Source organism: Poecilia reticulata, chromosome 22, assembly GCF_904066995.2.
Source record: "Poecilia reticulata chromosome 22, P_reticulata-male-v2, whole genome shotgun sequence".
Lineage (NCBI taxonomy): Eukaryota > Metazoa > Chordata > Actinopteri > Cyprinodontiformes > Poeciliidae > Poecilia > Poecilia reticulata.
The window spans coordinates 3,059,185-3,083,337 of NC_088851.1; the positions used below are offsets into that span (position 1 = coordinate 3,059,185).

The following is a 24,153-nucleotide window of genomic DNA, read 5'->3' on the forward strand; positions in this document are numbered from 1 at the left end:
TCCGGCTCAGAGAGGATGGAGCATGTCATGCTGGTAGCCCAGGTCCAGCACTAATTTTTGATCTGTTTACTGGTGAACAAAGAGTTTTTTCTATTTTTCACACATCCCAAACATCTAGAACATAATCCAAATCACTTAGTGGTGTCAGAAGAAGCACTTAACAGCATCATCCAATGAATTATTTTGGATAACAAACATTCATGTAGAGTCGTCGAAATATTTGAAGACTCAAATACTTTTGAGTCTTCAAATGTTTTCAAATTCAAAAATACTTGATTTATCCCTAAGGGAAATTAAGTATCTATAGAAATAAATAGTAGTTTATTTAAAATACACTACATATAACAAATATTTATCTCCAGTAGATCCGTCTACTGATAAGAATAACAGCAGAACTGAGTCACTATCTAAGGTTGAGTTCAAAACAGTATAGTGTGATGTTCAGTCAGGTTGTTAGTTCCCAAAGAATTGAGATATATTTTAGGTTTAAAGCTGCAGATATTGTACATGTTGGTTTTAATGCATTCCTCTTGGTGTAAATTAGTTCCAGAAGAACCATGGAGTTTGATTAAAAAGTTTATTTGAAACTGAAAATGATGGACACAGACATTATCTTAAATACTTCAAATGGAATGCAAAACCAGAACGATGTGGAAGAAAGTGAAAATCTTTTAATTGGATCAAAGTATCAAAATAAAAAATATCTAACATTAAACTGTGTTGATTAGAAAAGGTCTGTGTAAACTCTTAACAGTGGATAAGAACTTCACAAAGTTTCATTGCTGAAAAAAAGATGTGCTACAGATATTACATTTGCCAAACACACTAACTGGCCTAAAGAGAAATGGAGTGACATCTTCTACTGGGCTCAAGCTCCTGCAAAGTGTTGGCCGGCCACAAAACCCTGAATTTAAGCCACAGTACACTGTCATGCATCCTGACATGGGGACATTACTCATTCTTTGGTATCGGGCACAAAAATCACATACCAGGAATCATGGATCATTACTGAGCAACTATCCCAATCCTTGAACCTTTAAAAAGAACAATACCTGTGGTGTGACATCAAATATTCTGTTTCTTACACAAGACAAAGAAATTTAGAGGGGCTGTTGAATATAGTTCCAGCCTGGATCCTCCAGGCGCACCGCCCTGCATGTTTTAGGTGTTTTCCTGCTTCAGCACACTTGACTTCAATTGATGGCTGATTAACAGGCATTTGATGAACAGTAATCATCTTAATCTGATGTATACACTGCAAAAAGTCCCCTTTCAAAAACAAGAAAAAAAAGTACAAAAATAGGGTATAATTTTCTTAAAATAAGAAAAATTATCTGCCAACAGAACAAGAAAATTTATCTTGTCAAGATTTTCTAAAACAAGAAAAAATATCTAACCAAGATAAACCTACAATATCTTAAAATTAGTGTATTTGTACTTAAAACAAGCCAATTTTACTTATACGAGTAAGATATATTATCTTATTTTAAGAAAAATTATCTCAAGTAAAGAAAATGTTACTTGACACTGAATTTCTTGAAATAGCGTAAAATTTTCTTATTTTAAGGAAAATGTTCTATGTATTAAGAAAATAAATCTCATATATTCTATTTGTATTAGTAAAATTGGCTTGTTTTAAGTACAAATACACTAATTTTAAGATATTTGTAGGTTTATCTTGGTTAGATATTTTTTCTTGTTTTGGAAAATCTTGACAAGATAAATTTTCTTGTTCTGTTGGCAGATAATTTTTCTTATTTTAAGAAAATTATACCCTATTTTTGTACTTTTTTTTCTTGTTTTTGAAAGGGGACTTTTTGCAGTGATATACTTAAATCTAGTTTATTTTTATTGTTGCATAGGATTAAAATATATATTTTGTCACAGCTTTACTCAAGGTTCTTATGCTAAGACAAACATCCAAAAATTGATCCTGTGAATACTGGAACAAGAGATGTTATTGGCTTGCTGAAATGAAGACATAAGTTCAATTACTTTTAACATCTTTATTACATTTAAGTTTCACATAAACACAATAAAACATGACTACTGGTCAGAATTTAAAGTCTGGATGGGCATCTGATTCTGAAACAATCCTGTAAAATGACAGAACAATATCGATCTGACACATCTGCCGCACTCATAAGATGCCCTAAGAGTCAAGCAAACCAAATTGTCCAAAGCAAAAAAAAATCTTGGGATTAGATGTCAACAATAGGAGCTTCCTCCGCAATGAACTTCTTCCTATCAGCCATAGCCTTTTATATGTGGAAGTCTTGCCTCAGTTACGGACGCCGTTCTCAAGACGTCTGTCAGCAGCACAGAGAGGAGTGGCCCCACACACGGATGCTGAAAAGTGTAGTAGCTATGATGTCCTCCTTTCAGAAGATCAGGGCAGGCATGGTTCCAATGGCCAGTAGAAAGTTGGTTTCACGATCACCGCAGAGCTGAAAAGTGGTCTTGTTTGAAGTTGTTGGGTCATCTGCTAATTGGAGCACAGACAGAAAAACAATCACAAAACAAACCACGTTTTAGGGACTAATCAGTGTAATGATGAATCAGTATCATAAATTTCTTACCTCAAGAATGTGAAGGACGCCGTCACTTGCAATTCCCAAAGTTTCTTTTAGATGGTGCAATACGTGATTGACGATGTGTCTGGCATAGGCTTCACCATGGCAACAGTTTGGTTTACTTGAAAAATAAAACAAGTCTTATTTTAGTTCATGTGCTCCATTACAATATTGCATGAATTCAAGATGACAAGAAAGTTATTTTAATTTAATCAAACAAGGACTACTTAAATTCACCAATCAAAAATAGTGTTTAAAATATTCTGGTAACAGTGTGGAATATCTAACCTTGTAGACTCATTGCATTTAAGTTTTTAAATTACAGCACATAAAACACCCTCAAAGTTAGTGAAATACTAGGCGGAATTGCCCTTTAACCATTTCCCGAATCAGAAGCTATATGAGAAGCCACCTTAGCTATGTTAAAAAATGGAAGCTACCAAGAACTCGTGTCGATATTATTTTTAAGCCACAGCTATTGTGGTTAATAACTGTTCAAAGCTCATATTTACAAGAACGGCTCTTTAACCGCGGATGAAAATTGGCATTTCACGACATGCTAACTAGCTTCAGTTAGCTTATCTTAGAAAGACAGACAACTTTAAACTTACCTCTGAGTACAGCAGCTGTAGGGTCTATACACGTAAAAAAGTCCTCCATCGTCATTCATGTCCAACCGAGATTAGAGAATTTGCCAAAAGAAAATCTTATAAAAGTACAGTAGATAAAAGCTTAGTTAGGCTGTTGCAACTGAATCAACCGTTAATCAGGGCAGTTAAATGATCTCTGGCGTTGCCGTTAGTGATGTGCGGATTGATACTGAAATATCGATTCTTCCGATACCAGAACTTAATTCTTTAAAATCTATTGTCAGATCCAAGGATCAATACTTTCAACACTTTAGTAATTTTAGATAATGTAGATTAACTAGAGTACGTTAAAAAGTAACTAAATTATTGAGATCTTGCCTAAATGAAACGTTGTTAATGGGAACTACTTTTTCTTCCGCTTGGTAAGTATGTAATGTGTAAGGACGTAATGCCCAAGCGCAGCGTGCTGCTGACGCTCACTCACTCAGAAATGAACATGTTGACAGATTATAAAAAAAAGTGACATGGAGCTATTTCAGCTGTCATTTTATAGTAGTTTTAATAATTAAACAAGGATGTATTTAGTAGGGTTATTACTTTACTAATTTTCTTTTTTTTAGTTTGCAACTCGATTTTCACATGTTTTGTATATTTCAGCTGAATTAAAATAGTTTATAGTAAACGAGATTGTTCTCAATGTACTTCTGAGTTTAAAATGAGTGCATTAGAGTACATTGTGTTCTTTTTATGAAGCCAAGATATGGATTACATTTATTTTTTATTTAATTAAGAAACAAATTAACTGTCTTTGCACAAAGTATGGGATCTGTATTGCCAATACCAGCTTAAATTTTACTCGGTATCGGATCGGAAAGAAAATCTGTTGTATCGAACATTAATACTATCTCACTGCCATTTTGGGCGCTTTCCCATTTGGATTGTATGATGTCATAATTAAATCAAACAAGGACTACTTGTTATTGTTAGTTTGAACAATAAAATATTGTTCAAACTAATATTAATAACTTATAAAGTAAGAATTTGAAATATAAACCAAAAGTTAAAATATTTATCATGACATTGAGCTAATCAATATTGTTGATTCTAATCTCATTGTGTGGAATACCAGCCATTTCAAATCACACATCAATAGAAATTTCATGACATGTCAGTAAGAGCTCCCACATCTTGCATCAAGAAGATCAGATTAAGAAGGTCCTTAGCAGATGGAAACATGCCAAGAATTATCTTGATATATAAACTGATATTGTCTCTGAAATTGTTGTGTTAAATGTCAACCGTTTAAATATTAAATTATAATTTCCAGTACACTCTGCCAACTTATACAAGAGTATAAGTTCATAGGGGTTTTTATTTTTCATTGTCAATAACACAAAGGATTCCATTTGGACATAGTCTGTTTTAATTATCTGAAGACATTTCATTAAGTATGTGATTTCGCTTTATGTGCTTGAAATAAGAAATTTTTACTTATATAAAATAAGTTCTAGACTTGAAGTTTGATTGGTAAATATTGATATTCTAGATTCTAGCACATATTTACTCATAATAAGTAATATTTTCTTAATATTAAGCTTTTATATCTTACTGAGATAATTAAGTACAAAAACACTTAAAATAAGAAAAATATTCTAACATAAATCCCTCTTGGTGAGAAAAATTATCTTGTCAGAAAGAAAACAAGAAAAATCTCCTTAATTTAAGATATTTAATCTTACTAAGATTTCAGTTTTTGCAGTGTAGAAGCAGAGAATTGTCAAAAGCACTTGTCTCAAATCGTAATTTTTCTCAAGCCGGTGTCCTGCAACTTTTAGATGTCTCTTCTGCTTCAGCTTACGTTAGCAGAGCTCTGTAGAAACTGCTCAAGACGCAGTTTCACCATTTAACTATAGTGTATAGGACTGTCTCTAACCGGACAGTTTGAGACCACTGACCTGAAACACGCAGGGCAGTGTGCCTTCAGGACCAGGGTTGGGGAACCTGCTAAATACCTGCTGACTGGTGTTAGAAGTGGGTCAGAAAAGCATTCCAGGATGCTTTTCTCAGGAACAATGGATAAATGGATATTTGTTCAGTGATTCACACAAAAATCTACATTTTTAAACATTTTCCATCCATACAGAAAATGTTTGTGAAGAAAAATGCTGAGTTTGTCTGGTGAACTATTTGAGCAGTTTAATGTTCAAACTGCTCAAATAGTTTGAGCAGTTTGAACTTGGAGTAAACTGGTCAGCGTTCCCAAAGGGAATAAATAATGCTCTAAGAGGTTTAAGATGCACTCACTATTTTGAACACAACTGTGTTTCAATGGAAAGACCCAGTTTCTCCAGGGATAAATCAGGGTAATAAAAAAGTCTGTCTGCTAACTGTAATAAGTGAAGTATTTACCAGGATTTCTCTGGTCTTCTACACAACACAGCATATGTTGAAATGTTGAGTCACTGGTAATAAGTGATAAATAATGCAGAAAGTGAGGGAATGGATGTTAGAAGAATCAACATAAATGCAAAACACTGGGTGTGGTGGGAAAGAGAAGGGTGCTCTGGTTTGGGAATTGTTCCAGCTTTTTCTTTAGACGTATTCTGGGCAGAACATTCTCTTGCTCAGTGTCCAACAACTATTATATACAAATGTTAAAGTAAGAGGGATCTATGACAACGTCCCAGGAGTTCTGCCTTTGAGTTCTCATGAAATATGAAATGTCTTGGACAGAAGGATTTTTGTTTTTTTTCTCGCCACTTTGAGTAAAACAAAACACATTTCTCTGTTCCTGAACGTAACACCATCCCAGTGGTGAAAGACGGAGGGGATGATATGATGCTGGGGGAAGGTTGTCCTCAGAAGGGCAAAGCAAGTTTTTAAATGTAGCATCATTCGTATACGGTTTTTCAGAAGTGTTTTACTGGAAAATAAAGAAACACAGATTATAGTTAATGTTAACAATAGATAAAGCAGATGGCAGAAACAAAGAATATGGTCAGAGTTGATGGGAACCTTGGAAATCCTGGGGGTCCATCTCCAGTTCTCAATGGCCGGTGTCCTGACAGATCCATCCATTCATCCATTTTCTTTCACCCTTGTCCCTCAGTGGGGTCAGGAGGGTTGCTGGTGCCCATCTCCAGCTAACGTTCCGGGCGAGAGGCGGGGTCACCCTGGACAGGTCGCCAGTCTGTCGCAGGGCAACACAGAGACACACAACCATGCACACACACTCTCACACCTAGGGACAATTTAGAGAGGCCAATTAACCTGACAGTCATGTTTTTGGACTGTGGGAGGAAACCGGAGTACCCAGAGAAAACCCACGCATGCACAGGGAGAACATGCAAACTCCATGCAGAAAGACCAGGGCTGGGAATTGAACCCAGAACCTTCTTGCTGCAAGGCAACAGCTCTACCAACTGCGCCACTGTGCAGCCCGTCCTGACAGATAGTTTGACAAATCTGTCCTGACAGACAGCACCTTGTTATGTCCTACAAGGTTCTTTGTAGAATATAACAGGGCACCTGGCTGCACATGGAAGAAAAATTCTGATTAAAGGGATGATTATGCAAAGGCCATAGTAATCGATGCAGATGCCCTGGATTCTAATCCCAATCTTGGATTATTTCCCGCATGTTTTCCCATTTTCTTAGTACATAAGTACCCCTGTCCTGAGGCCTCAGTCCTTGAAGCAGCCGTCACAGGCTTGAATCACAGCCTTTTGACCTTTCCCCTCTCTCATAACCAACATTCCTGTCATTTCACTGTCAGACAAAGGTCAGTAGAGCCAACAAAAAGCACCTGGCTGCTCCCTAAAAAAGTCATTTTCTCTAATCATTTCTTGAAAATACTCCACGAGTGAAAATAAAGTCCACAATTTCAATCAAAATGACCCACCGGTTAGTTACTCGCTCATATTGTGCTTTTTAAGGCCAGCAGAGGGAGCCCGTCGTTCACTGTGGAACACTCGTTCTGCTTTTCTTCTTCTTCTCCATGTGGCCGTGCATGGTTGTTGGTATATCACGTTTCCAAACACCGCTGGCAGCAGACAGGGAGCAGAGGAAGGACCTCACTAAACAGGTAAAAGCTTTCCAGCCGCTGCTGTTGTTGTTCCACCGGGCAGGCTCCTCTGGCTGTGAGCTGTAGACCCGAGTAGAGCAGAGTCCTGCAGCCATTGTGGCTCCAAAAGAGGCGCAGCTGACTCCGGTGACTTTCCTGACCCAGCAGTTAGTGTGTAAAACCGGACAGAGAAGGTCGCATTTCGCGACAGCTGTTCCAGTCTGTCCCCATCCTGAAACTGTTGCTTAAAGCACCGCGACTGAAACAAACCTCCGGATGTATTTCAGTCTGTTAAACTACAACAGTTCTGAAATTGCTCCTGCTGGAAGGCTCTCAGTCAGCTGCTTCAATATGTGGCAGAAAAACACAAGAACGACTTTATTTAACACAAGCCTAATTCTGCGACCGAATCTGCAGTTAACAGACTTTTTAGACTCTCATTGCTGTTGCAGCTGCTGGTGGGCAGAAATCATTCCAACCACAGAGCTGGTTGGAAGGAATGGAAGGAATTCCAGACGTTCATCTCGGACAGCAGCGTGTGGCGGCTGCTGCCCGGGTCCAAACACAACCAAAAATACAGACCGAATAAAGCTGACAACAATAATGCAAATAAGTAAAACAATTTTTTTCGTCTCACTTTTATTATATTAGCAATTAAAATGTTATATCACAGCTAACTTGAGTAAATCTAAAGTTGTATTTATTACGTAAAAAAGCTATCCAAACCAACTTGATCCTATGTGGAATATGACTTAAAATCAGTAATGAAATGTGACTAATCACATTTTAACATGGTTCAATTTATCTGCCACACTAAAAGCTGTGGCAGATTAATTGCTGCAGCAATTGGCTGCAATTAATTGCCTGACAACACAAAGCAGGCTTAAAGAAATCACGATTCCATTCAACATTGTTTGAATTTATTAATTTTTCCTCTTCTTGATCTGAATTTGACTCACAGTTTAATGATGTTGGATGATGGGATGTGTGCCAGAGCTGGCTGGCCTGTTGACAGCACATGCATGGCTAATTCCAGAATACTGTGCTGGTGCATTGGAGTGTAAATGAGGATCAATAAGTGATCTCCTTTGTTGATGATTATCAACAAACTTCATGCTACTGCCTGTCACATCGGGCCACCCCTCCTAAACATGGCCGGCTAGAATATCGGTTCCTAATGTAATATATATTTTAATGGATAAGATGGATCGTTTTCTCCAAACATACTTCTTTATGGTGAACAGAAATTAAAAAGAATTAGCTATAAAATGAATAAGAGTCAAAAGGCGGTGCTCAACAGTTGATTTGCATTTGTATGGCACTCAGCAACTTCATTTAAATACGAAAACCTCTGCTAGGCACAAGGGGAGAGGGTGATGGGGGAACACAGACACACAGCGTTTTTGACCATTTTTGGCAGTGTTTGACTCTGACAAAAACTTCTTGCCGAAAGCCCTCGATCTCCATGCGCACGGCAGAACAAGGTGTCAATAGCTGACGAAAATCCCATTTTTCGTCCTGTGTAAATTCAAAGGACTGGGCTGTTTGTCAATGCAGCGTTACCCAAAGAATATAGTTTTTTTTTTTCAGTAAATGTTACACTTCATCTGCAAATTTGACTAAGTTTTTTTTTACACTCTCTGTATTTGTTTGATTTTTAGATTTTTTAAAAATTACTGGGACAACAATATAATATGGTAATATAACCAGAAAGTGTGTGTGTGCGCGTAGCGCATTTATCATACTTAATAAAATCCTCCTTGTTGGATTTCTCTCCAGTCCACATAAATAAGTAGAACTGAAGGTTCCAGAATGTTTTTTTAACCTGAAAGAGCCTGAACCTACGCTAACTTCTCCTTGTATAAATCAAAGCAAGAGTTGTGCTGTACTCTCAAAAGGAAGTCAAACTTGCTCCCGGTGTGTGATGGACTCCTGATGTGTGTGTGTGTGTGTGTGTGTGTGTGTGTGTGTCCCTTGTCTCCTGGAGGTTCATGGACAGGATCTCAAGGCGTGGCTGTAGAAAGGAGAGTGTCTGGTGTGAGAAGATCAGGGTGTCGTCTCTGCCTTCTGCACATGGTGTGTTTCTGTTGCCGTCTTCAGACCATGACCTTCGGTGTACACTGGAGCTGCTCTAAGATTGAGGCCATGGTTCTTGACTGGATAAGTGGACTGCTCCCTCTGGTGGAGGAGTTTAAGTATCTTGATTTCTTGCTCTTGAGTGACGGTAGATTAAAGCGGGAGATGAACCGATGGTTTCTGTCTCGGTCTGCAGGATTCCAGGCTTTGTTCTGGTTTGTTTGTATGAGGGAATGGCTGGCCAAAAAGTGAAACTTTTGACTTTCTAGTCTATTTATGTTCCCACTCTCATGTACAGTGAACAAGATCCTGGTTGTTGGTGCCTGAAAGGAGCTTCATCTGTAGAGGTGCCAGACACCTTAGGACACTAGAGCTCAGAGTTGAGCTGCTGCTTCTTTGCATTGGCCCCAAGAATAAACTGGAGAGTGTTGTTGTTGACGGAGAGTATTGTTGTTAACAAGGATTTGTCTTTTCATCCTGGACCCATTATCCTTGAACCTGATCCTGGATATATGGGAAAAATATGACTGGAAGTGATTGTGGGTGATGGATTGACGAATATTCAAAACTATAGGATGTATCACCACTTTGCCAAGTTCTAGAAGACGCCAGTCACCTCAATAAAACGGTACTGGTTAGGCTGTTTAGGAACTACCTTGGTACTGTGAAAGTCCAGTGGATCTACTGGGCTCTCACCCAGTAGATCCACTGATGGATTAGAACTCTGGCCAAGACAAATGTCTAAAAAGATTAATGCCCCAATTACAGAAAGATTGAGTGTCTCACCCCCACCTCCCCCACTCCTCTCCCAGTGTTAAGCTGTATGTTTGGAGGAATCATGGTGAACCTGCGCCAGCTGCCAAACATCCTGCTCTGAGTAAAGCTCATAGCACCTCAAATAAATCCTGAGGTGTTTGAAACATGGCAGCCATGTGTTCCTCAACAGAACAATGACCCAAAAATATCACCAGAAACTTTCTGCAAATGTAATGTTCATTCAGGTCTCGAAGGAAGCTTGGTTCAGTGTGTAAAAATTCAAGAGCATTGCCTCTTGCCTGGAATTAACCCCTTTAACATCTCTGTTCTCAGACAGGATGTCTATGCACAGGACATTGTGTGGCCGTCCTGCTCTGCAGCTCTGCAGGATGTTTTCATCCAGATCTTTACCTACTCTCACTCTGTTCACAAAGGTAACACTGTCACAAAACCCAGTGCATCATTTCACCCCACAGAGTGAGCATATTTTTTTCCATTCATAATAGAAAACAACATTTCTATTAGAGATGCACCGTGACATTGGCTACTGACTGGAATCGGAAGATTTTTTATTTTTTTTTACTCACTTTCACCAAACTGATTGGTGAAAGTTTGGTTGGAAACTCAAAAATCAGATTTTTTTTTTTCCAATCAGAAAAGACACCATACCTGAGCCAACCTGCCGGCTCGAGCTGCTCTCACTACTCTTCTATGTGGAAGGTGTTTTTGAGGGATGAAAGCCGAAAATTTGACTCTGGTGTTTAAAAACCAAGGCAGAGGAAGAACAGGTCCGTTAGAGCAATAACTGGAACAGACACTGGTCAATTTGCTCCTTTGCGTTTTTGAAACTTTTGCGGTTTTGATCGATTCTTACCTGACATTTGGGCCTCCCACCTCAGGACAGCTCTTTGTACGCTTTCGTCAAATTGGAGGAGTGATTTGGTATCCATAGAAACCAGGGGAGGCTGAATGTATGAGAGCAAAGGTACTCTGTTTGATTCTTCTGTTGGCAGCTTTTTGGAAATCTTTTAGCCAAGGTAAGGATCTACATCTTTTTTTAATAGACACAGAGACTGATGTTTACAGTTAGTAATGCGCCCCTCAGTCAGTGTAAATGTGAAATCAAAATCATTTTATATTTTTTTTTACATAAGACCCTGTTTTACAGTCACCTCGGCTGCTTACATAAAATAAATAATACTTAGATTATTAACTATAGAAAGCTAAAATTGGTTCAATCTTTATAAAAACTTGAGGTTGTAAAAATCCCTGATCGGTGCATCTCTAATATTTAGTTTGTTACTTTAGTGGTGTTAAATATATACATCTTGTTAGTATTTATGTACAGTGTTTGTAGACGACCTATAAACAGGAATAAATTCAAATTGACTTTTCTCTCTCCAGGATCCGTGTCCACTGTGTGATGAAGCTAAAGAGCTGCTGCAGCCATTCAAACACAGGGTGAGAATTTAACTCTTCTACCAACTTCTAGTTAATTTCTGATGTCCCTCAACCTACATTTGGTTTTCTCTCAAATCTGTTTCAGTGGCCAGGCCACAGTAGACATGGGAGTAGGGAAGCACCAATCCACTTTTTTTCCACTTTCGATAGAGATTTGAGGTTCAACATCGGCTGACACCAATTTGATACAGAAGAACCAAGATGAAATGACTTAAAACATGTTTTTTAAAACACAGGTGTTAAATGTACTGAATTACAAATTTATTTACCAACAATGTACCAGTATATCACACTTTAATACACAAAAAACTTCACAAGCTTGGTCAATCATGTTGGTTCAGTCAGTGCAGTTAGGAGTAGAACAGCCAATGGAAAATAAATGATAAAGAAACTGAAACTCACTAAACCAACGGGTTGACTACCGTGGTCAGACATGTAAAAATAAACTTCAACAAACCTTCTTTGCTTCCTTTTTATAATGTAAAAAATAATAAAGCTTGATGTTGTTCAGACTACGAAGCATAGAATTAGACTGAATAGATCTGCCCTTATGGATTGCACACATTGTCACCAATATCCCATCTAGAATTTTTTAAAATATCGGAATGGATATAGATATTATTATCAGATCGATGCATCTACATGGGATGTATGATAACCTTGAGTAAATATACCACAGTTCACTTTATTTTGCAGCTTCAGTTCAATACAGAAAATTTGCAATTATTCCCATTTAAGACTATGATTCCTTGAGGGCTGAGGAAGGAATCATAGTGGTCAGTCATGTAAAATCCCAGAGATGGAAGATGCTGACGTCACCAACTTCCTACAGAGTTGATGACTGCAGACCTCCAAACCGTATAGTTCAAACAGGAAAGGTCTGTTTTAAGGTTTTCAAAGTTTATCTCATCCCCATTATCACATGGTAGCCATAGCTTTTCTTTTGTTTGACCATCGTAAAAGCCATGTAATAATCAGTCACCTCTACTGTAATTATTTACATCCTTGGTTTCTGTTGATGACCTGTCCGTCTCTCTGTGCTTCATGTAGTTCATCCTGCAGCAGGTGGACATCAGTCTCCCAGAAAACAGGCAGTGGTGGGACAAGTACAAGTGGGACATCCCAGTGTTCCACCTGAATGGTCAATATTTGATGAAACACGGAGTGGATGCTGCATTGCTGGACAAACTGCTTCAAGATATTGAGAAGAAAAACATGTGATGAGAATCTTTTGAGTTTTAATTTTTTGAGCTAATGTCTATTTTAATTATCAATAAAAACTTCCCAATAATTCATTGGTTGTCTTCTGTCTGTCAGCTTGTGTTTGCCTAATGTTATTTGGACACATTTCCTCCTGTGGAATTGCTCTCATCTTAGTTCGTACAACAAACATCCAGTCATGAGGACAGGGTGGATCTTTAACCAAGTGAAATATCCTTGCCTTTAAGATGAGAGATTTTAACCAATGGGTATATTAGGCAGAATATAAGCATCGTTTGTTGAAAGAATGAGGGTTTTGGGTGAAATTGTGACCAAACCCTTGTAAGGAGCGGGATGTTCTCAGTTTGGAGTGGTATTTATGAAAACTGGTCCAAGGAAGGAAGAGAGATGAACGTGGTCATCGGCCATCAAGATTCATTTAGTTAGCGAAGGCTGGCCTGTATGTTCTGATCCTAGAGACCATCTACTGTAGTTTAAAATGTTGAAAAGGTTTAGAAAACACTGGTCTACATAGCCAGACCAGCTAGGGTGCTCATGCAGAACACTCCCACCGCTGCAACAACCAACACATGGGCATCAGAAGTGGATAACTGATAAATCAGGTTTTCTCCAGGGAGTTCATCACTTACCCAGAACAAAAGACAGTAGGATGCAGTATGGGGAAAAAGACTAGAGGGCGTAACCAGTGATGGAATGGATGTTGTTCTGCTAGAAATCCTTGAGTCTTACTGTCCATGTTGATGCTTCTTAAAACCAAGGTATTGCTACAGCCCAAGTATGCCCATTCGTAGAAACGGTCTTTCCTAAAGGCTACGGTTTCTCATAGCAGGACAATGATGCTTGCAGCAAACTTAAAATGCTTCAAGAATGTTTAAGGGAGCTCATCAAAGAGCTTGAGATTTTGATGGAAATTCCAAATTCCTCAGTTCCCAATCCAAACAAGCATCTCTGGGACGTTCAGGAAAAACAAGTCTGATCTGTGGAGGGTTCAATTCAAACCTGCTGTTAATATCTTGGTGTCAGATCCCACAGTACAGAGCTCTTTGGGCAACAAACGGTTGACCAGTACATCAATAGAGTCCCTTCATCAAAAGATAATGTGGAAGAGTTGTAGAGAGAATGCCACAGCTTTCCAGTAAATCTTGTATCTCTTGAAGAAACTATTTAGAAACAAAGACATTGTCATGTTTTACTCAAACCAGTCTTCATGTTTTGGACAGAAAGAACTCCAGGCAAACCTTCACCAATTTGTCAAACAAGATGAGAAATGTGTCTGAACACGACACCTGAGTCACGTGGCTCCGATCCAGTGAGCTCATTAATATTTAACCTGAAAGTGGAGCAGGCTCTCAGCCAATCCCAGCCCAGCTTCCTTCTGTGTGACCTGGAAGTGGTATTTTGTGATGTTTTGTGTGTGGGTTGGGAAGGGGGGTTGCCATGGAGAAGTCTGTTTCATGTAATGGCGTCTAACAGTTACAGCAGCAGATCTGTGGATGTTCAGGTTGCTTTGCAGAAAGCCAAGAAGAAGATCTGTGATCTGCAGCAGCAGCTGGAGTAAGAACCAAACCCTGTCTGGTGTGTTCTCCGTGGTTAATCTGTTGGCAGCAAACACAGAATAATATACTGCTGGTGACCGAAAACTGAAGGATGACAGGAAGTCATCACTGATAATGTTTGGACATCAGTAATGTAATGGCCAAGAACTTCAGCATTTTGGTTGTTTTAATATGTAATAAAGCAATTATGCATTATGAAGCAATTACATACATGACTGAAGACTGAAGTGTTTTAGATTTTTGCATTTTTGTTCTTTTCTTTAGCCAAAGGTACTGGAAAACCTGGCCTGGACTGAGATCCATATGCTAACAGAATACTAAGTTACTGAGATACAGAGTCAACATCCAGGAAGTATCTGGGTCCATGTGACCTAATGTCATGTGATCACGTGTATGGCATAGCTGGGGACCAGCGTAGTGAACTGATTCATCCGGCAGTGTGACCAGTCTTACTGGAAGGTGAACTGGTCTGACCTGTCTGTGTTTGTTCCACACTGGGTCCAGTCTCCATGCTTTAAGGAGACAGGAAGTCAATATTTGCTCATATTGCTTTGCTGCTTTTCAGTCCGTGTGCCAAACATGAGAATATTGTGAGTACTGGTAGTTTGATGTAGTTAGAGGAGGTGATAGAGGATGGTGTGGACCATCGAGCAGTCAGGCGCTTTTAACTTCTGATTGGACCATTTCTGAAATCATAGCTGTTGAAATATTTTACTTACAGGTATGTTTGATGTCTCTAATTTTTTTTTTTTACAAATGAACATGTGATATGTTTTGTACAGTTTTAAAATTTATGTCGCACACAAGTGTTGGAATTGTGATTGACTGTGAATCTAATGTCTTTTCTTTCTTTTTTTTCAGAGAAAAGAGTTTAGAGGATCCAAACGTCTACAGTTCTCCATCATGGACCTCCAAGAAGGAACTCAGGGACTCGCTGGTGGATATGTACAGAGGTAAATTCCCACATGTTTTCAATGGCAATCTCACTGTAACTCATCAGATCTGTAATGCAGTAGTTTGTCCATGTAGGGGCGCTGTGCTCCTTCAAACGGCTTTACACTGACACCGTAGGTGATCTACTGTGATTGGAACTGGGCTTCCTTCTTTTGAAATAGTTTAGTTTTAGATTCCACTCCGAACTGTTTACGTTTCACATTTTGTCAACCTGGAATATGTTTTAATGGAACGTTTCATGATTTTGTGTACAGTGTGGTTTTTATAATCTATTTAATAATAATAATAATCAAAAAATCCTATTCAGCCTCTTTTTATCCGAAACCCCATAAATTGTTCAAAGAGTGGCCTAGGGGGCATTTCTGGCCCTTTCAATGGTTTTTGTTAATCCCAAATACAATCGAATGATGCCGATAAAAACCTTTTAATGTTTTCGAGGAAGATTTTTTTATTTTTTTAAAATTTCAGATAGAAAATATTTGGAAAGATCAGCTATGAGTTTTCCTTTAATTTTCTCTGTAAAAAGAACCACAAACATTCACCAGCTTTTACTCAAAATGCAGACTTGGGAGCAACATTTTATTAAATGTGACTTTATACAGCAAGTATATTTGAAGAAAGAGGGATCATATCCAGTTGTTGTTGAGCCATCAGCATTTATTACTGACCAAACTGGAAGAGTTGACCCCTAAAAACCAACTTATAGGAAGCTATAAGCCTTTTTTAATAAGATGTCAAAGCAAGATCCCTTTTCCAGATAACATCGTTACTCTGTTTCATTCAAATATTGCATGTTTGTTTCGATGTTAAATTTATCTGAATTATAACTTATTAATTGAGAATTTAGTCCATATGACAAAAATCTCGACACCACCGACTACATAAAATCTATCAGTAGTCTTTAGAGGTCACCCAATCTGTAAACAATGTAAATAAAGCCGTTGTGTTTCTGGCCTCAGAGGTTCATCAGGCAGTGAGTGGCGCCATGCAGACCAAGCAGGCCAGCAACAGACCAGGGAGGAAGTGGAGAAGTTTAAAGTAAAGTTAGAATGTAGGACAACAGGAGCTGCCTGTGCTAACTCTGGATGAGCTGCAGAGATCCACTGCTCAGGTGGTGTAATCTGGAAAAAAAGTCACAAGAAGTCCGATTCATAGTTTTTGGATTTTACAACGGCGATGTGGAGAACGGTCATTTTAGTGTGATGCAAAACTAAACCCACACAGCGACTGAACACACCATTCCTACAGTGACACCTAGTGGTGGCGGCAACATTCTGGGTGGAGGACAGGAGCTTGTGTAAGTTGAGGGAAAGATGAGTGTAGCCAAAATAAAGTCAATTTTTAAAACAAAATTGGGCCAAAATTCTAGTTTCTAGATGTGCAAAACCGCTAATCAGCCTGTAGCAAAAGTATTGACTCATGGGGGATGAGTGGAAATGTACACCACACTTTTCAGATTTTTTTTTTTTTACATTGCTTTAAGTTTCTCTCAGGTCTCTCAGTATCTCTAAATGATCTCTGTTATCAAGCATCTGCTGAGGCCGAGTTCCTGCTACTGGAACGGCTGCTGCTCCTGCTGGCAGCACAGTGGAACTGCAACTGCATCTTATTACTGGTCATAGCTGGAGTAAACCAACTGTGGGATGAATTCTGTGAGGTTGAACCTGGCTGATTTTTGCATGGCATTAGGTAGTTATTATCGGTATGAAATTTGTAATTACAACTTTATAACCCGGTCCAGGAACATGGCGTCTGTAGGTTAGCTATGACGGGAGATTAGTATAGGAGCATTAGTATAGTAATGGTGTCTTGTTTATGTGAGGCAGGCAGTCGTTTACATTTCTGGAAAAATGGAAGCACTTATTTTGAGTTTAACTATTAATACAATAATTAACAAGCATTTCTAGGTGCTCAGAAATGCCTTTAAGTATTATAAAGGTTTAAGCAGAAACATAGATTTAAAACTTTATAATACATAACAGACATGGATTAAGTTCATTGTCTGCTTGCTCCTTTTAATGAATGTGTTGGTTCAGCTCATCAGCTTTAGTCTTGATTAAAATGTTATTTTCTTTAGATGCAACAACACCAGCAATGTAAACAATATTCAACATGTTTCTGTCTAGAAAAATTACCAAAACTGCACATTTGTGTAAGCCTGATTATGAAAATAAGTGGAACCTAAATGGAACCCAGCTTTAGTACATAACTTGGTTTTAATCTCACTATAATCAAGAGAAGTAATCTGTTTAACTTTTATTCAGTAGTGAAGAAAGAGTTTTTCAAATTGGCTAGTTACATTATTAACTGCTAGACACCATTACATTACATTATTATTACAATGTATTAGAGCTTTGAAGAGATGCTTGTAATGAACTGACTGGAGATTTTCAGTTAATTAATGAAAATCAGCAGATATTGTATATAAGTTATGCAATAATACAACCACGTGAAGAGGGTCAAGGTCATTTAGAAATATTTCAATAAGTTTGCATTGCTAGTTGAGAATAAAAAAAAGTCGTCACTTTGAAGTTGTTTGATTTGTACACTGTCCGGTGTACAAGTTGTCCCTGAATGCACCTTAAAAGCTGAGCTGTTGGGCTATCCCGTCTCCTCAGAGGGAATCCTGCAGACATGTCTGCTGCTGTGCTGTCGGGTTTTAAAGCTGCACAGCGGACCACAGGTCCACACTCGGTTCTGCACATAAACATTCTCCAGCTGTTCAGGTATAAAACAAGGCTCGGTCTGTTTGGCACACGTGTGTTGATCCAACCAGGCTTTACCCTATATTTTACTTAACACCAATTTATTATAAACCTTTTTGTTCTTGTTCTTTTGCAAACACAACTTCCATTTGCTCAGATAATTTGAAATCATAATGTAGGTAATTATTTCCAGTCTGGTCAGAAGCCAGGCTGCATGATATCAAGACAATGTAAAGAGCTGAACTGTGGTTTTGTCTTTCTGCTTTGAATTTGTCCTTATGCAACCTAATTCAGCTTTTCTTCTTTTTTTCATCATACTGTGGATATTTTAACAGCCAATAGTTCAATAACTTTTTCATTATTGACAAAATTCCAAGTCAACCTTAGTTGTGTAGCAGATTTTAGCAGCAAACCAGTTCATAGTGCTGCACATGATGAAAATGCAACATAATTAACAATAATAAGAAAAAAAACATCATATTTGAAAACAAGAGGCAATGGAAGGTTGGAATCCAGGCTGAAATATTTTTTTTCAGTTCTTCTTGATCAAAGACTCTAAACAAATGGATTTTTAGTTTATATTTAAAGGAACTCAGTGTTTTGGCTGTTTTGCAGTTTTCTGAAAGTTTGTTCCAGATTTGTGGTGCATAGAAGCTGAATGCTGCGACAGACTGGCGATCTGTCCAGGGTGACCCCGCCTCTCGCCCGGAACGTTAGCTGGAGATAGGCACCAGCAACCCTCCCGATCCCACCAAGGGACAAGGGTGTAAAGAAAATGGATGGATGGATGGATGGATAGAAGCTGAATGCTGCTTCTCCATGTTTGGTTCTGGTTCTGTAAACAGAGCAGAACCATACAGTAATCAATGTGACTAAAGATAAACACATGGATGAGTTTCTCTAGATCAATGTTTTTCAACCTTTTTTGAGCCAAGGTGCATTGTTTTAATTGAAAAAATCACAAGGCACACCACCAACCAAAAATGTAAACAAAGATACTCTGTAGCCGGCTATATTACATATATAGTCATTCTTATCAAAGTGTCTTGAATAGGAATCAAACACAAAAATGTATTTTTTATCATATTTTACATTTCTTATTTGAAATTGCACTTAACATGTCCACTTCAAAAATACACCTGAACAGTGCCACAACACTGTCGTGTGTGATGCATGAATGTATTAACATTCATGCATCACTAATTCTCTTGTTTTAATGTAAAATGCTCTGTACCTACTGCCATCTAGTGATAATAAAATTACACGATTACACCGCTAGTGACTACTACAGCAAAGATACTCAAAGATGGCATTATTTGAAGATGATTTGTTTTCAAAAAATCTTTTAAGACCAATTACTGTATTTTCCAGACTATGAGCTCACCATACTATAAACCGTACCTTCAAATTTTTTGAAAAAAGTTGCAGTTTATAGTCCGGAAAGTACGGTAGGTGAAATTGGATAATTTCCACGGCACACCTGACGATCACTCACGGTACACTAGTGTGCCACGGCACAGTGGTTGAAAAACACTGCTCTAGATCTTGCTGAGACATCAAACCCTTTAATCCTACAAATGTTGTTCAGGTGACAGAAAGCTGACTTTGTAACAGTCTTTATGTGTCTCTAAAGGTTCAGGTTGTAGCCAATCAATACAACCAGATTTCAGCATGATCTCTAGTTTCTAGCTGTAATAACTGAAGCTGTGCGTTGTCTCTAGATTGTTCCTCTTTAGGTCCAAAGATAATTTAATTTTTGTTTCTGTTCAGCTGAAAAATTCCGTTTTGAATTGATTCATAATGTAGAGGTGTGTGTCATATGCGTATGGTAACTAATCTTATTTCTTGTTATAACCTAAGATAGTAGGAGCTTATAGATATTAAATAAGAGGAGTCCTAGATTTGAACCTTGGGGTACCCCATTTGTGACTTCTGTCTGCTCTGATGACAAGTTGTCTATAGAAACAAAGAAATCTCTATCTCAATCTCTTTAGGTTAGACTTGAGATGGTCCATTACTGTACCAGAGAGACCGGCCCAGCTCTCCACTCACAAATAAAATCAAAGTGCAGTGAGTCAAGATAGGACATTCTGCATGGAGGACAAATAAGTCTTGGTTATTGGATGGATCTGTTACCTCAGCTTGTTGTTGATCCAAGACCACCAAATGTTACCAGATCCCAACTCTAATTTAAAGGACGTTTGAGTCAAAGATGACAACATTTTTAAAACGGCATGTTGGTATGATCCAGAGAGTTGAGAGGCTTGACAAATAGTTCCTATAGTGTTCAGAAACAGTCCACCAAAAATAAAGTCTAATAATCCGAAACAAACCAGGTGCCAGCTTTAAAAGTGTAGGACCTTTGAGCTGGGATCTATCAAAGGTTCCTTTTTCATCGAGAACGCACACACACACATGTGAACGCGCGCACACACTCGCATACATGCACAGTGTGTTTAAGAGCTTTAATTTATTGACCAAAGCAGACTAAAGAGTGAATAAGAGGAGAGAGAGAGGAGACGATTGTATGAACAGGCTTTAATCTGCTAAGTGGGTGGTCTACAAATACAAACACACACACACCCACGCACACACGCAAGTTCGCATTTCTGCCCATATTAGGACTTTGTATTGGCTTCCATTTATTTTACTAACTGCACTGATGTCTAACCCAAACCCGTTCCCTAACCCTCCCCATTAGTTTGTTTGTAACCTTAACCAAAACTTTAATCCACAGCATACCTGTAAACTTAACCGCTAACTCTAAAGTGTCTACATGCACTCGCATGCACGTGTGCGCACACGCACACGCAATCCCCATTGCCAAAATGAATTTCCCTTCATGGGGACCAAGAAAATGTCCCCACAAGGACCAGTGGTCCCCACAACCCCACATTGTAGACAGAAATAGATCCCCACAAGGACATAAGAACCTGGTGCACATGCACACACACACGCACATGCAAGCTTTCTCTGCTATGCTTTTTCAGAACAGTGAATTGACTTCTATTCATTGAGAAGTACCAAAAGTTGAACTCTGACCCCTCATCCATTCTACCCAGCGCTGCCCTTCACACCTTTAACCCTCTATCCAACCAGAACCTCTGCCTCATCAGAACCAGACTTCTGTGTCCTTGAGGATGACTGGTGTCGACGAAAGTGTTTTCAGACCAGAGGATTCGAAGGAATCTTTGTCATAAGAACAAAGCAGCCACATTTTCTACAATTATACCTAATGCTATAGCAGCTGGACAAAGAGTTAGACTATAGAGGAGATGGAGGGTAACTCCACCGTCTGCATGTATTTCTGTTTTTGGTGAGAACAGTATGGGGAAACATAAACTGAACTACATGAATTCTGGATATATTGCATTATTTTCACTGCTTTAACACTGCTCAGCAGCTAGCTGAGTATAAAACGGTTACTAGCCTGACAGTTGTATCTAATTCAAGTATTTGTTTCAAACATTTCATGTTGTTTTAAACTGATTTGGAAATGTTTCCTTTGGCCGAATTAATTTTACAATGGTGGGATTTATTTTTGCTAATTTTCTTATTTCAATATTTAAGGAACCAGAACCTGTTGTCTGTATGATTACATAATTTTCACCAATATTCCTCATGATGCCATCTATTTTGCAGAGTGCATCAACCTCTCTCTGTTAAACATCCCTGCATCATGATGCTGCCGCCCCCATACTTCACAGTAGGGACTGTGTGACTTCTGAAATGTTTTATGTAACCCTGAGCTGAGACAGGAAGTGCTGGTTCTGTTATGATGTCAGACTGTGAGAATGAGGATTCTGCAAATCTGATCATCAGTGATAAATCATCAAAATATCATGTAATATCCATAAAGATGTTTTCAGTAATTTTTTTTCTAGAAGGGGATAAATTGAACAGAACGTCAATTAAAAGCAGCCATAATTTTAGTTCTTTGTAAATCGAAACCCCGTTTGTAATTTTATGATCTTTTGACAGATCCACGTCTCATTTCCTGTCCGAAACAAACTTTTTTGGTTGCATAACAACAATAATAGTAGTATAATTTTAAAATGTCAACATGTATGAATATTTCAGTCTGTAACAATATGTTGAGGTTGAACTATTTAGTTTAATTTGAAGTGATTCTTTGATTGTTCAACATTTTATTAAAGGTCATTTGTGGATGAGAATCCATCTTCTATGAAACATTGTTGAATCTGAAGCGCAAACAAACATTCTCACTAAAGAATTTTCTTCGTTTCTGACCTTATCGAAATGCATCACAGGTTTAGCTGTGTCTTTTTCCACTCACAGCTGGCTGGTGCATTTGTAGAGTCTTATTACTTTTAATATACATTGACATTGGAAAAATACACTGCTGATTTCAGCATTTTCTGTAAAAATCTTTATCGGGTGCTGAAGTTGTTTAAACATGAAGTGAACAAAACAGGTTCCACAAAGTCATTTTTATTGTAAATATGACTTATTTTTAAAATGTCATAAAAATTTAAGTAAAAAGAGTAAAAAGCTCAGACTGAGACTGAGGAAGAAATGGTAGCATATAGATTTCATGATGCCGGATCATAACCAGGGTGAAAGCACAGCTTCAAAATGCATCTTGTGTGTTTGTGCGTGCGTGCGTGCGTGCGTGCGTGCGTTAATATGCATTAGAGGCTTTTGGCTTACCGACTATTTTATGTTTATCATGCTTCTCTTTTTAAAACAGTACTGAAAGTTTTATGTTTGTATGTGAGCTGGTGCAACATAAATTCTTTCTGCATAATCTGAGGTTGTTCTGAATGAAAAAGTTAATCTTGAATCAGGGAAGAAACAAGCGACAAAACTAGATTAGGTTGATTAATGAAAACTGCTTAAAACTCAGAGCTGATCAGATGTTTGCAACTATTGACCAAAGAATTGATCAAGTCAAGCTATTTGAGTAGCTCCTTTTAGCAACAAGGCAGTTCAAAGTGCTTTACACCATAAACATGATACATCAACCAATTAGGAAACAGCAGTAAATATTGCATTTAGTCAAATGCCATTATCAAAATCATAAATATATTTATCAGTGTTCTAGCTATTAAGAATAAAAGCAGCTCTAAACAGGTGATCCTGATTTAAAGGTGTTTTGGCTGTTTTGAGGAAGTTTGTTCCAGATTTGTGATGCATAAAATCTGAATGCTGCTTCTTCATGTTTGATTCTGGTTCTGGATGGAGAGCAGAACCAGAAGCCCTGAGAGGGTCTGGAAGGTTGATACGACAACAGCAGATCTTTAATATATTGTGGTGCTAAACCGTTCAGTGACTTATAAACTAACATCAGTATTTTAAAGTCTACTCTCTCAGTGAAGGACTGTAGAACTGGGTGATGTTCTCTATCCTCCTTGCTTCAGTCAGAACACCAGCAGCAGCATTCTGGATCAGCTGTAACTGTCTAATTTTTTCATTTATTTTTTTATTTTAGTCAGAGTTGTGACTACACTGTTACAGTAATCATTACGACTAAAGAAAAAACACATGATCATTTTATTTTAAAGTTCAAAGTAGAACCTACTTAAAGGGGCAGTATCATTTAAAATTGACCTTTTTGAGCTTTACATCGTGTTATAATGTTATGTCATCAAAAACATACCTGAAGTATTGCGCTGATTCTTTCAAGCATGTTTGAGAAATAATTTAATCCCCATGACAACCGTTCAGCTGTGCAAAATGCCTGGTTGGACCTAGCCCCGCCTTCAAGGCGCAGCTCCTCCTCACGGCTGCAGTTTCCAAGGTTCTCCCACAGAGCAGCCCTCCCCCCTGACTCCCTCAGACTAGCCAGCAGCAATTGGCAAACACCTGGTGGAACCCCCCAACCTGCTAAGCTCATTATAGAAGCTACTTCTCAGATATTATTAAAGGGTTAACAGAGGAGCGTTAACCCTTGTGATGATTTCCTGAAGGCGGAGTTTCAGAAAGAGCAGCTGTTTTTAAAGAGACGGAGGTCCATTTTCAAAGCATTAAATTACAAAGTCATATTCGATATAGACAGCATTTTTAGAACAATTGAAGATAACGTAGTCACTTGATTGTGCTATGAAATGCCACTGTATGCCTGGAAAATACATAATTCTGCCTCTTTTAAAATGTGAATAATTGTAAGTCCTAAACTTTGGATCAGGGTTGTATATTTGAATCTGGAATCCAACCATGACTGAAGAGTTCTAGGAA

At 38.3% G+C, this 24,153-nt stretch overlaps 1 protein-coding gene and 1 long non-coding RNA gene across 3 annotated transcripts in view; one reads left to right on the forward strand and one right to left on the reverse strand.

Moving 5' to 3' along the window:
• Window positions 1-1,991: 1,991 nt before the first annotated feature.
• LOC145550082 (uncharacterized) lies at window positions 1,992-4,925 on the reverse strand. The gene is made up of 2 exons (XR_014085928.1): window positions 3,185-4,925; window positions 1,992-2,694 (listed from the first exon to the last, which is right to left on the reverse strand). It is a non-coding gene; the product is annotated as an uncharacterized LOC145550082 (long non-coding RNA).
• Window positions 4,926-7,097: 2,172 nt separating this feature from the next.
• mipol1 (mirror-image polydactyly 1) overlaps window positions 7,098-24,153 on the forward strand; it is a 59,753-nt gene continuing 42,697 nt past the window's right edge. The window contains exons 1-2 of one of the 2 annotated variants that reach the window (XM_017302637.2): window positions 7,098-7,247; window positions 15,158-15,249. In XM_017302637.2, coding sequence (XP_017158126.1) covers window positions 15,240-15,249 — 10 coding nt within the window. In that variant the 5' untranslated portion in view covers window positions 7,098-7,247; window positions 15,158-15,239. Of the gene's footprint in view, window positions 7,248-14,851; window positions 15,018-15,157; window positions 15,250-24,153 lie in introns of those variants that run through there. The other variant, XM_017302638.2, reaches the window with a different exon arrangement.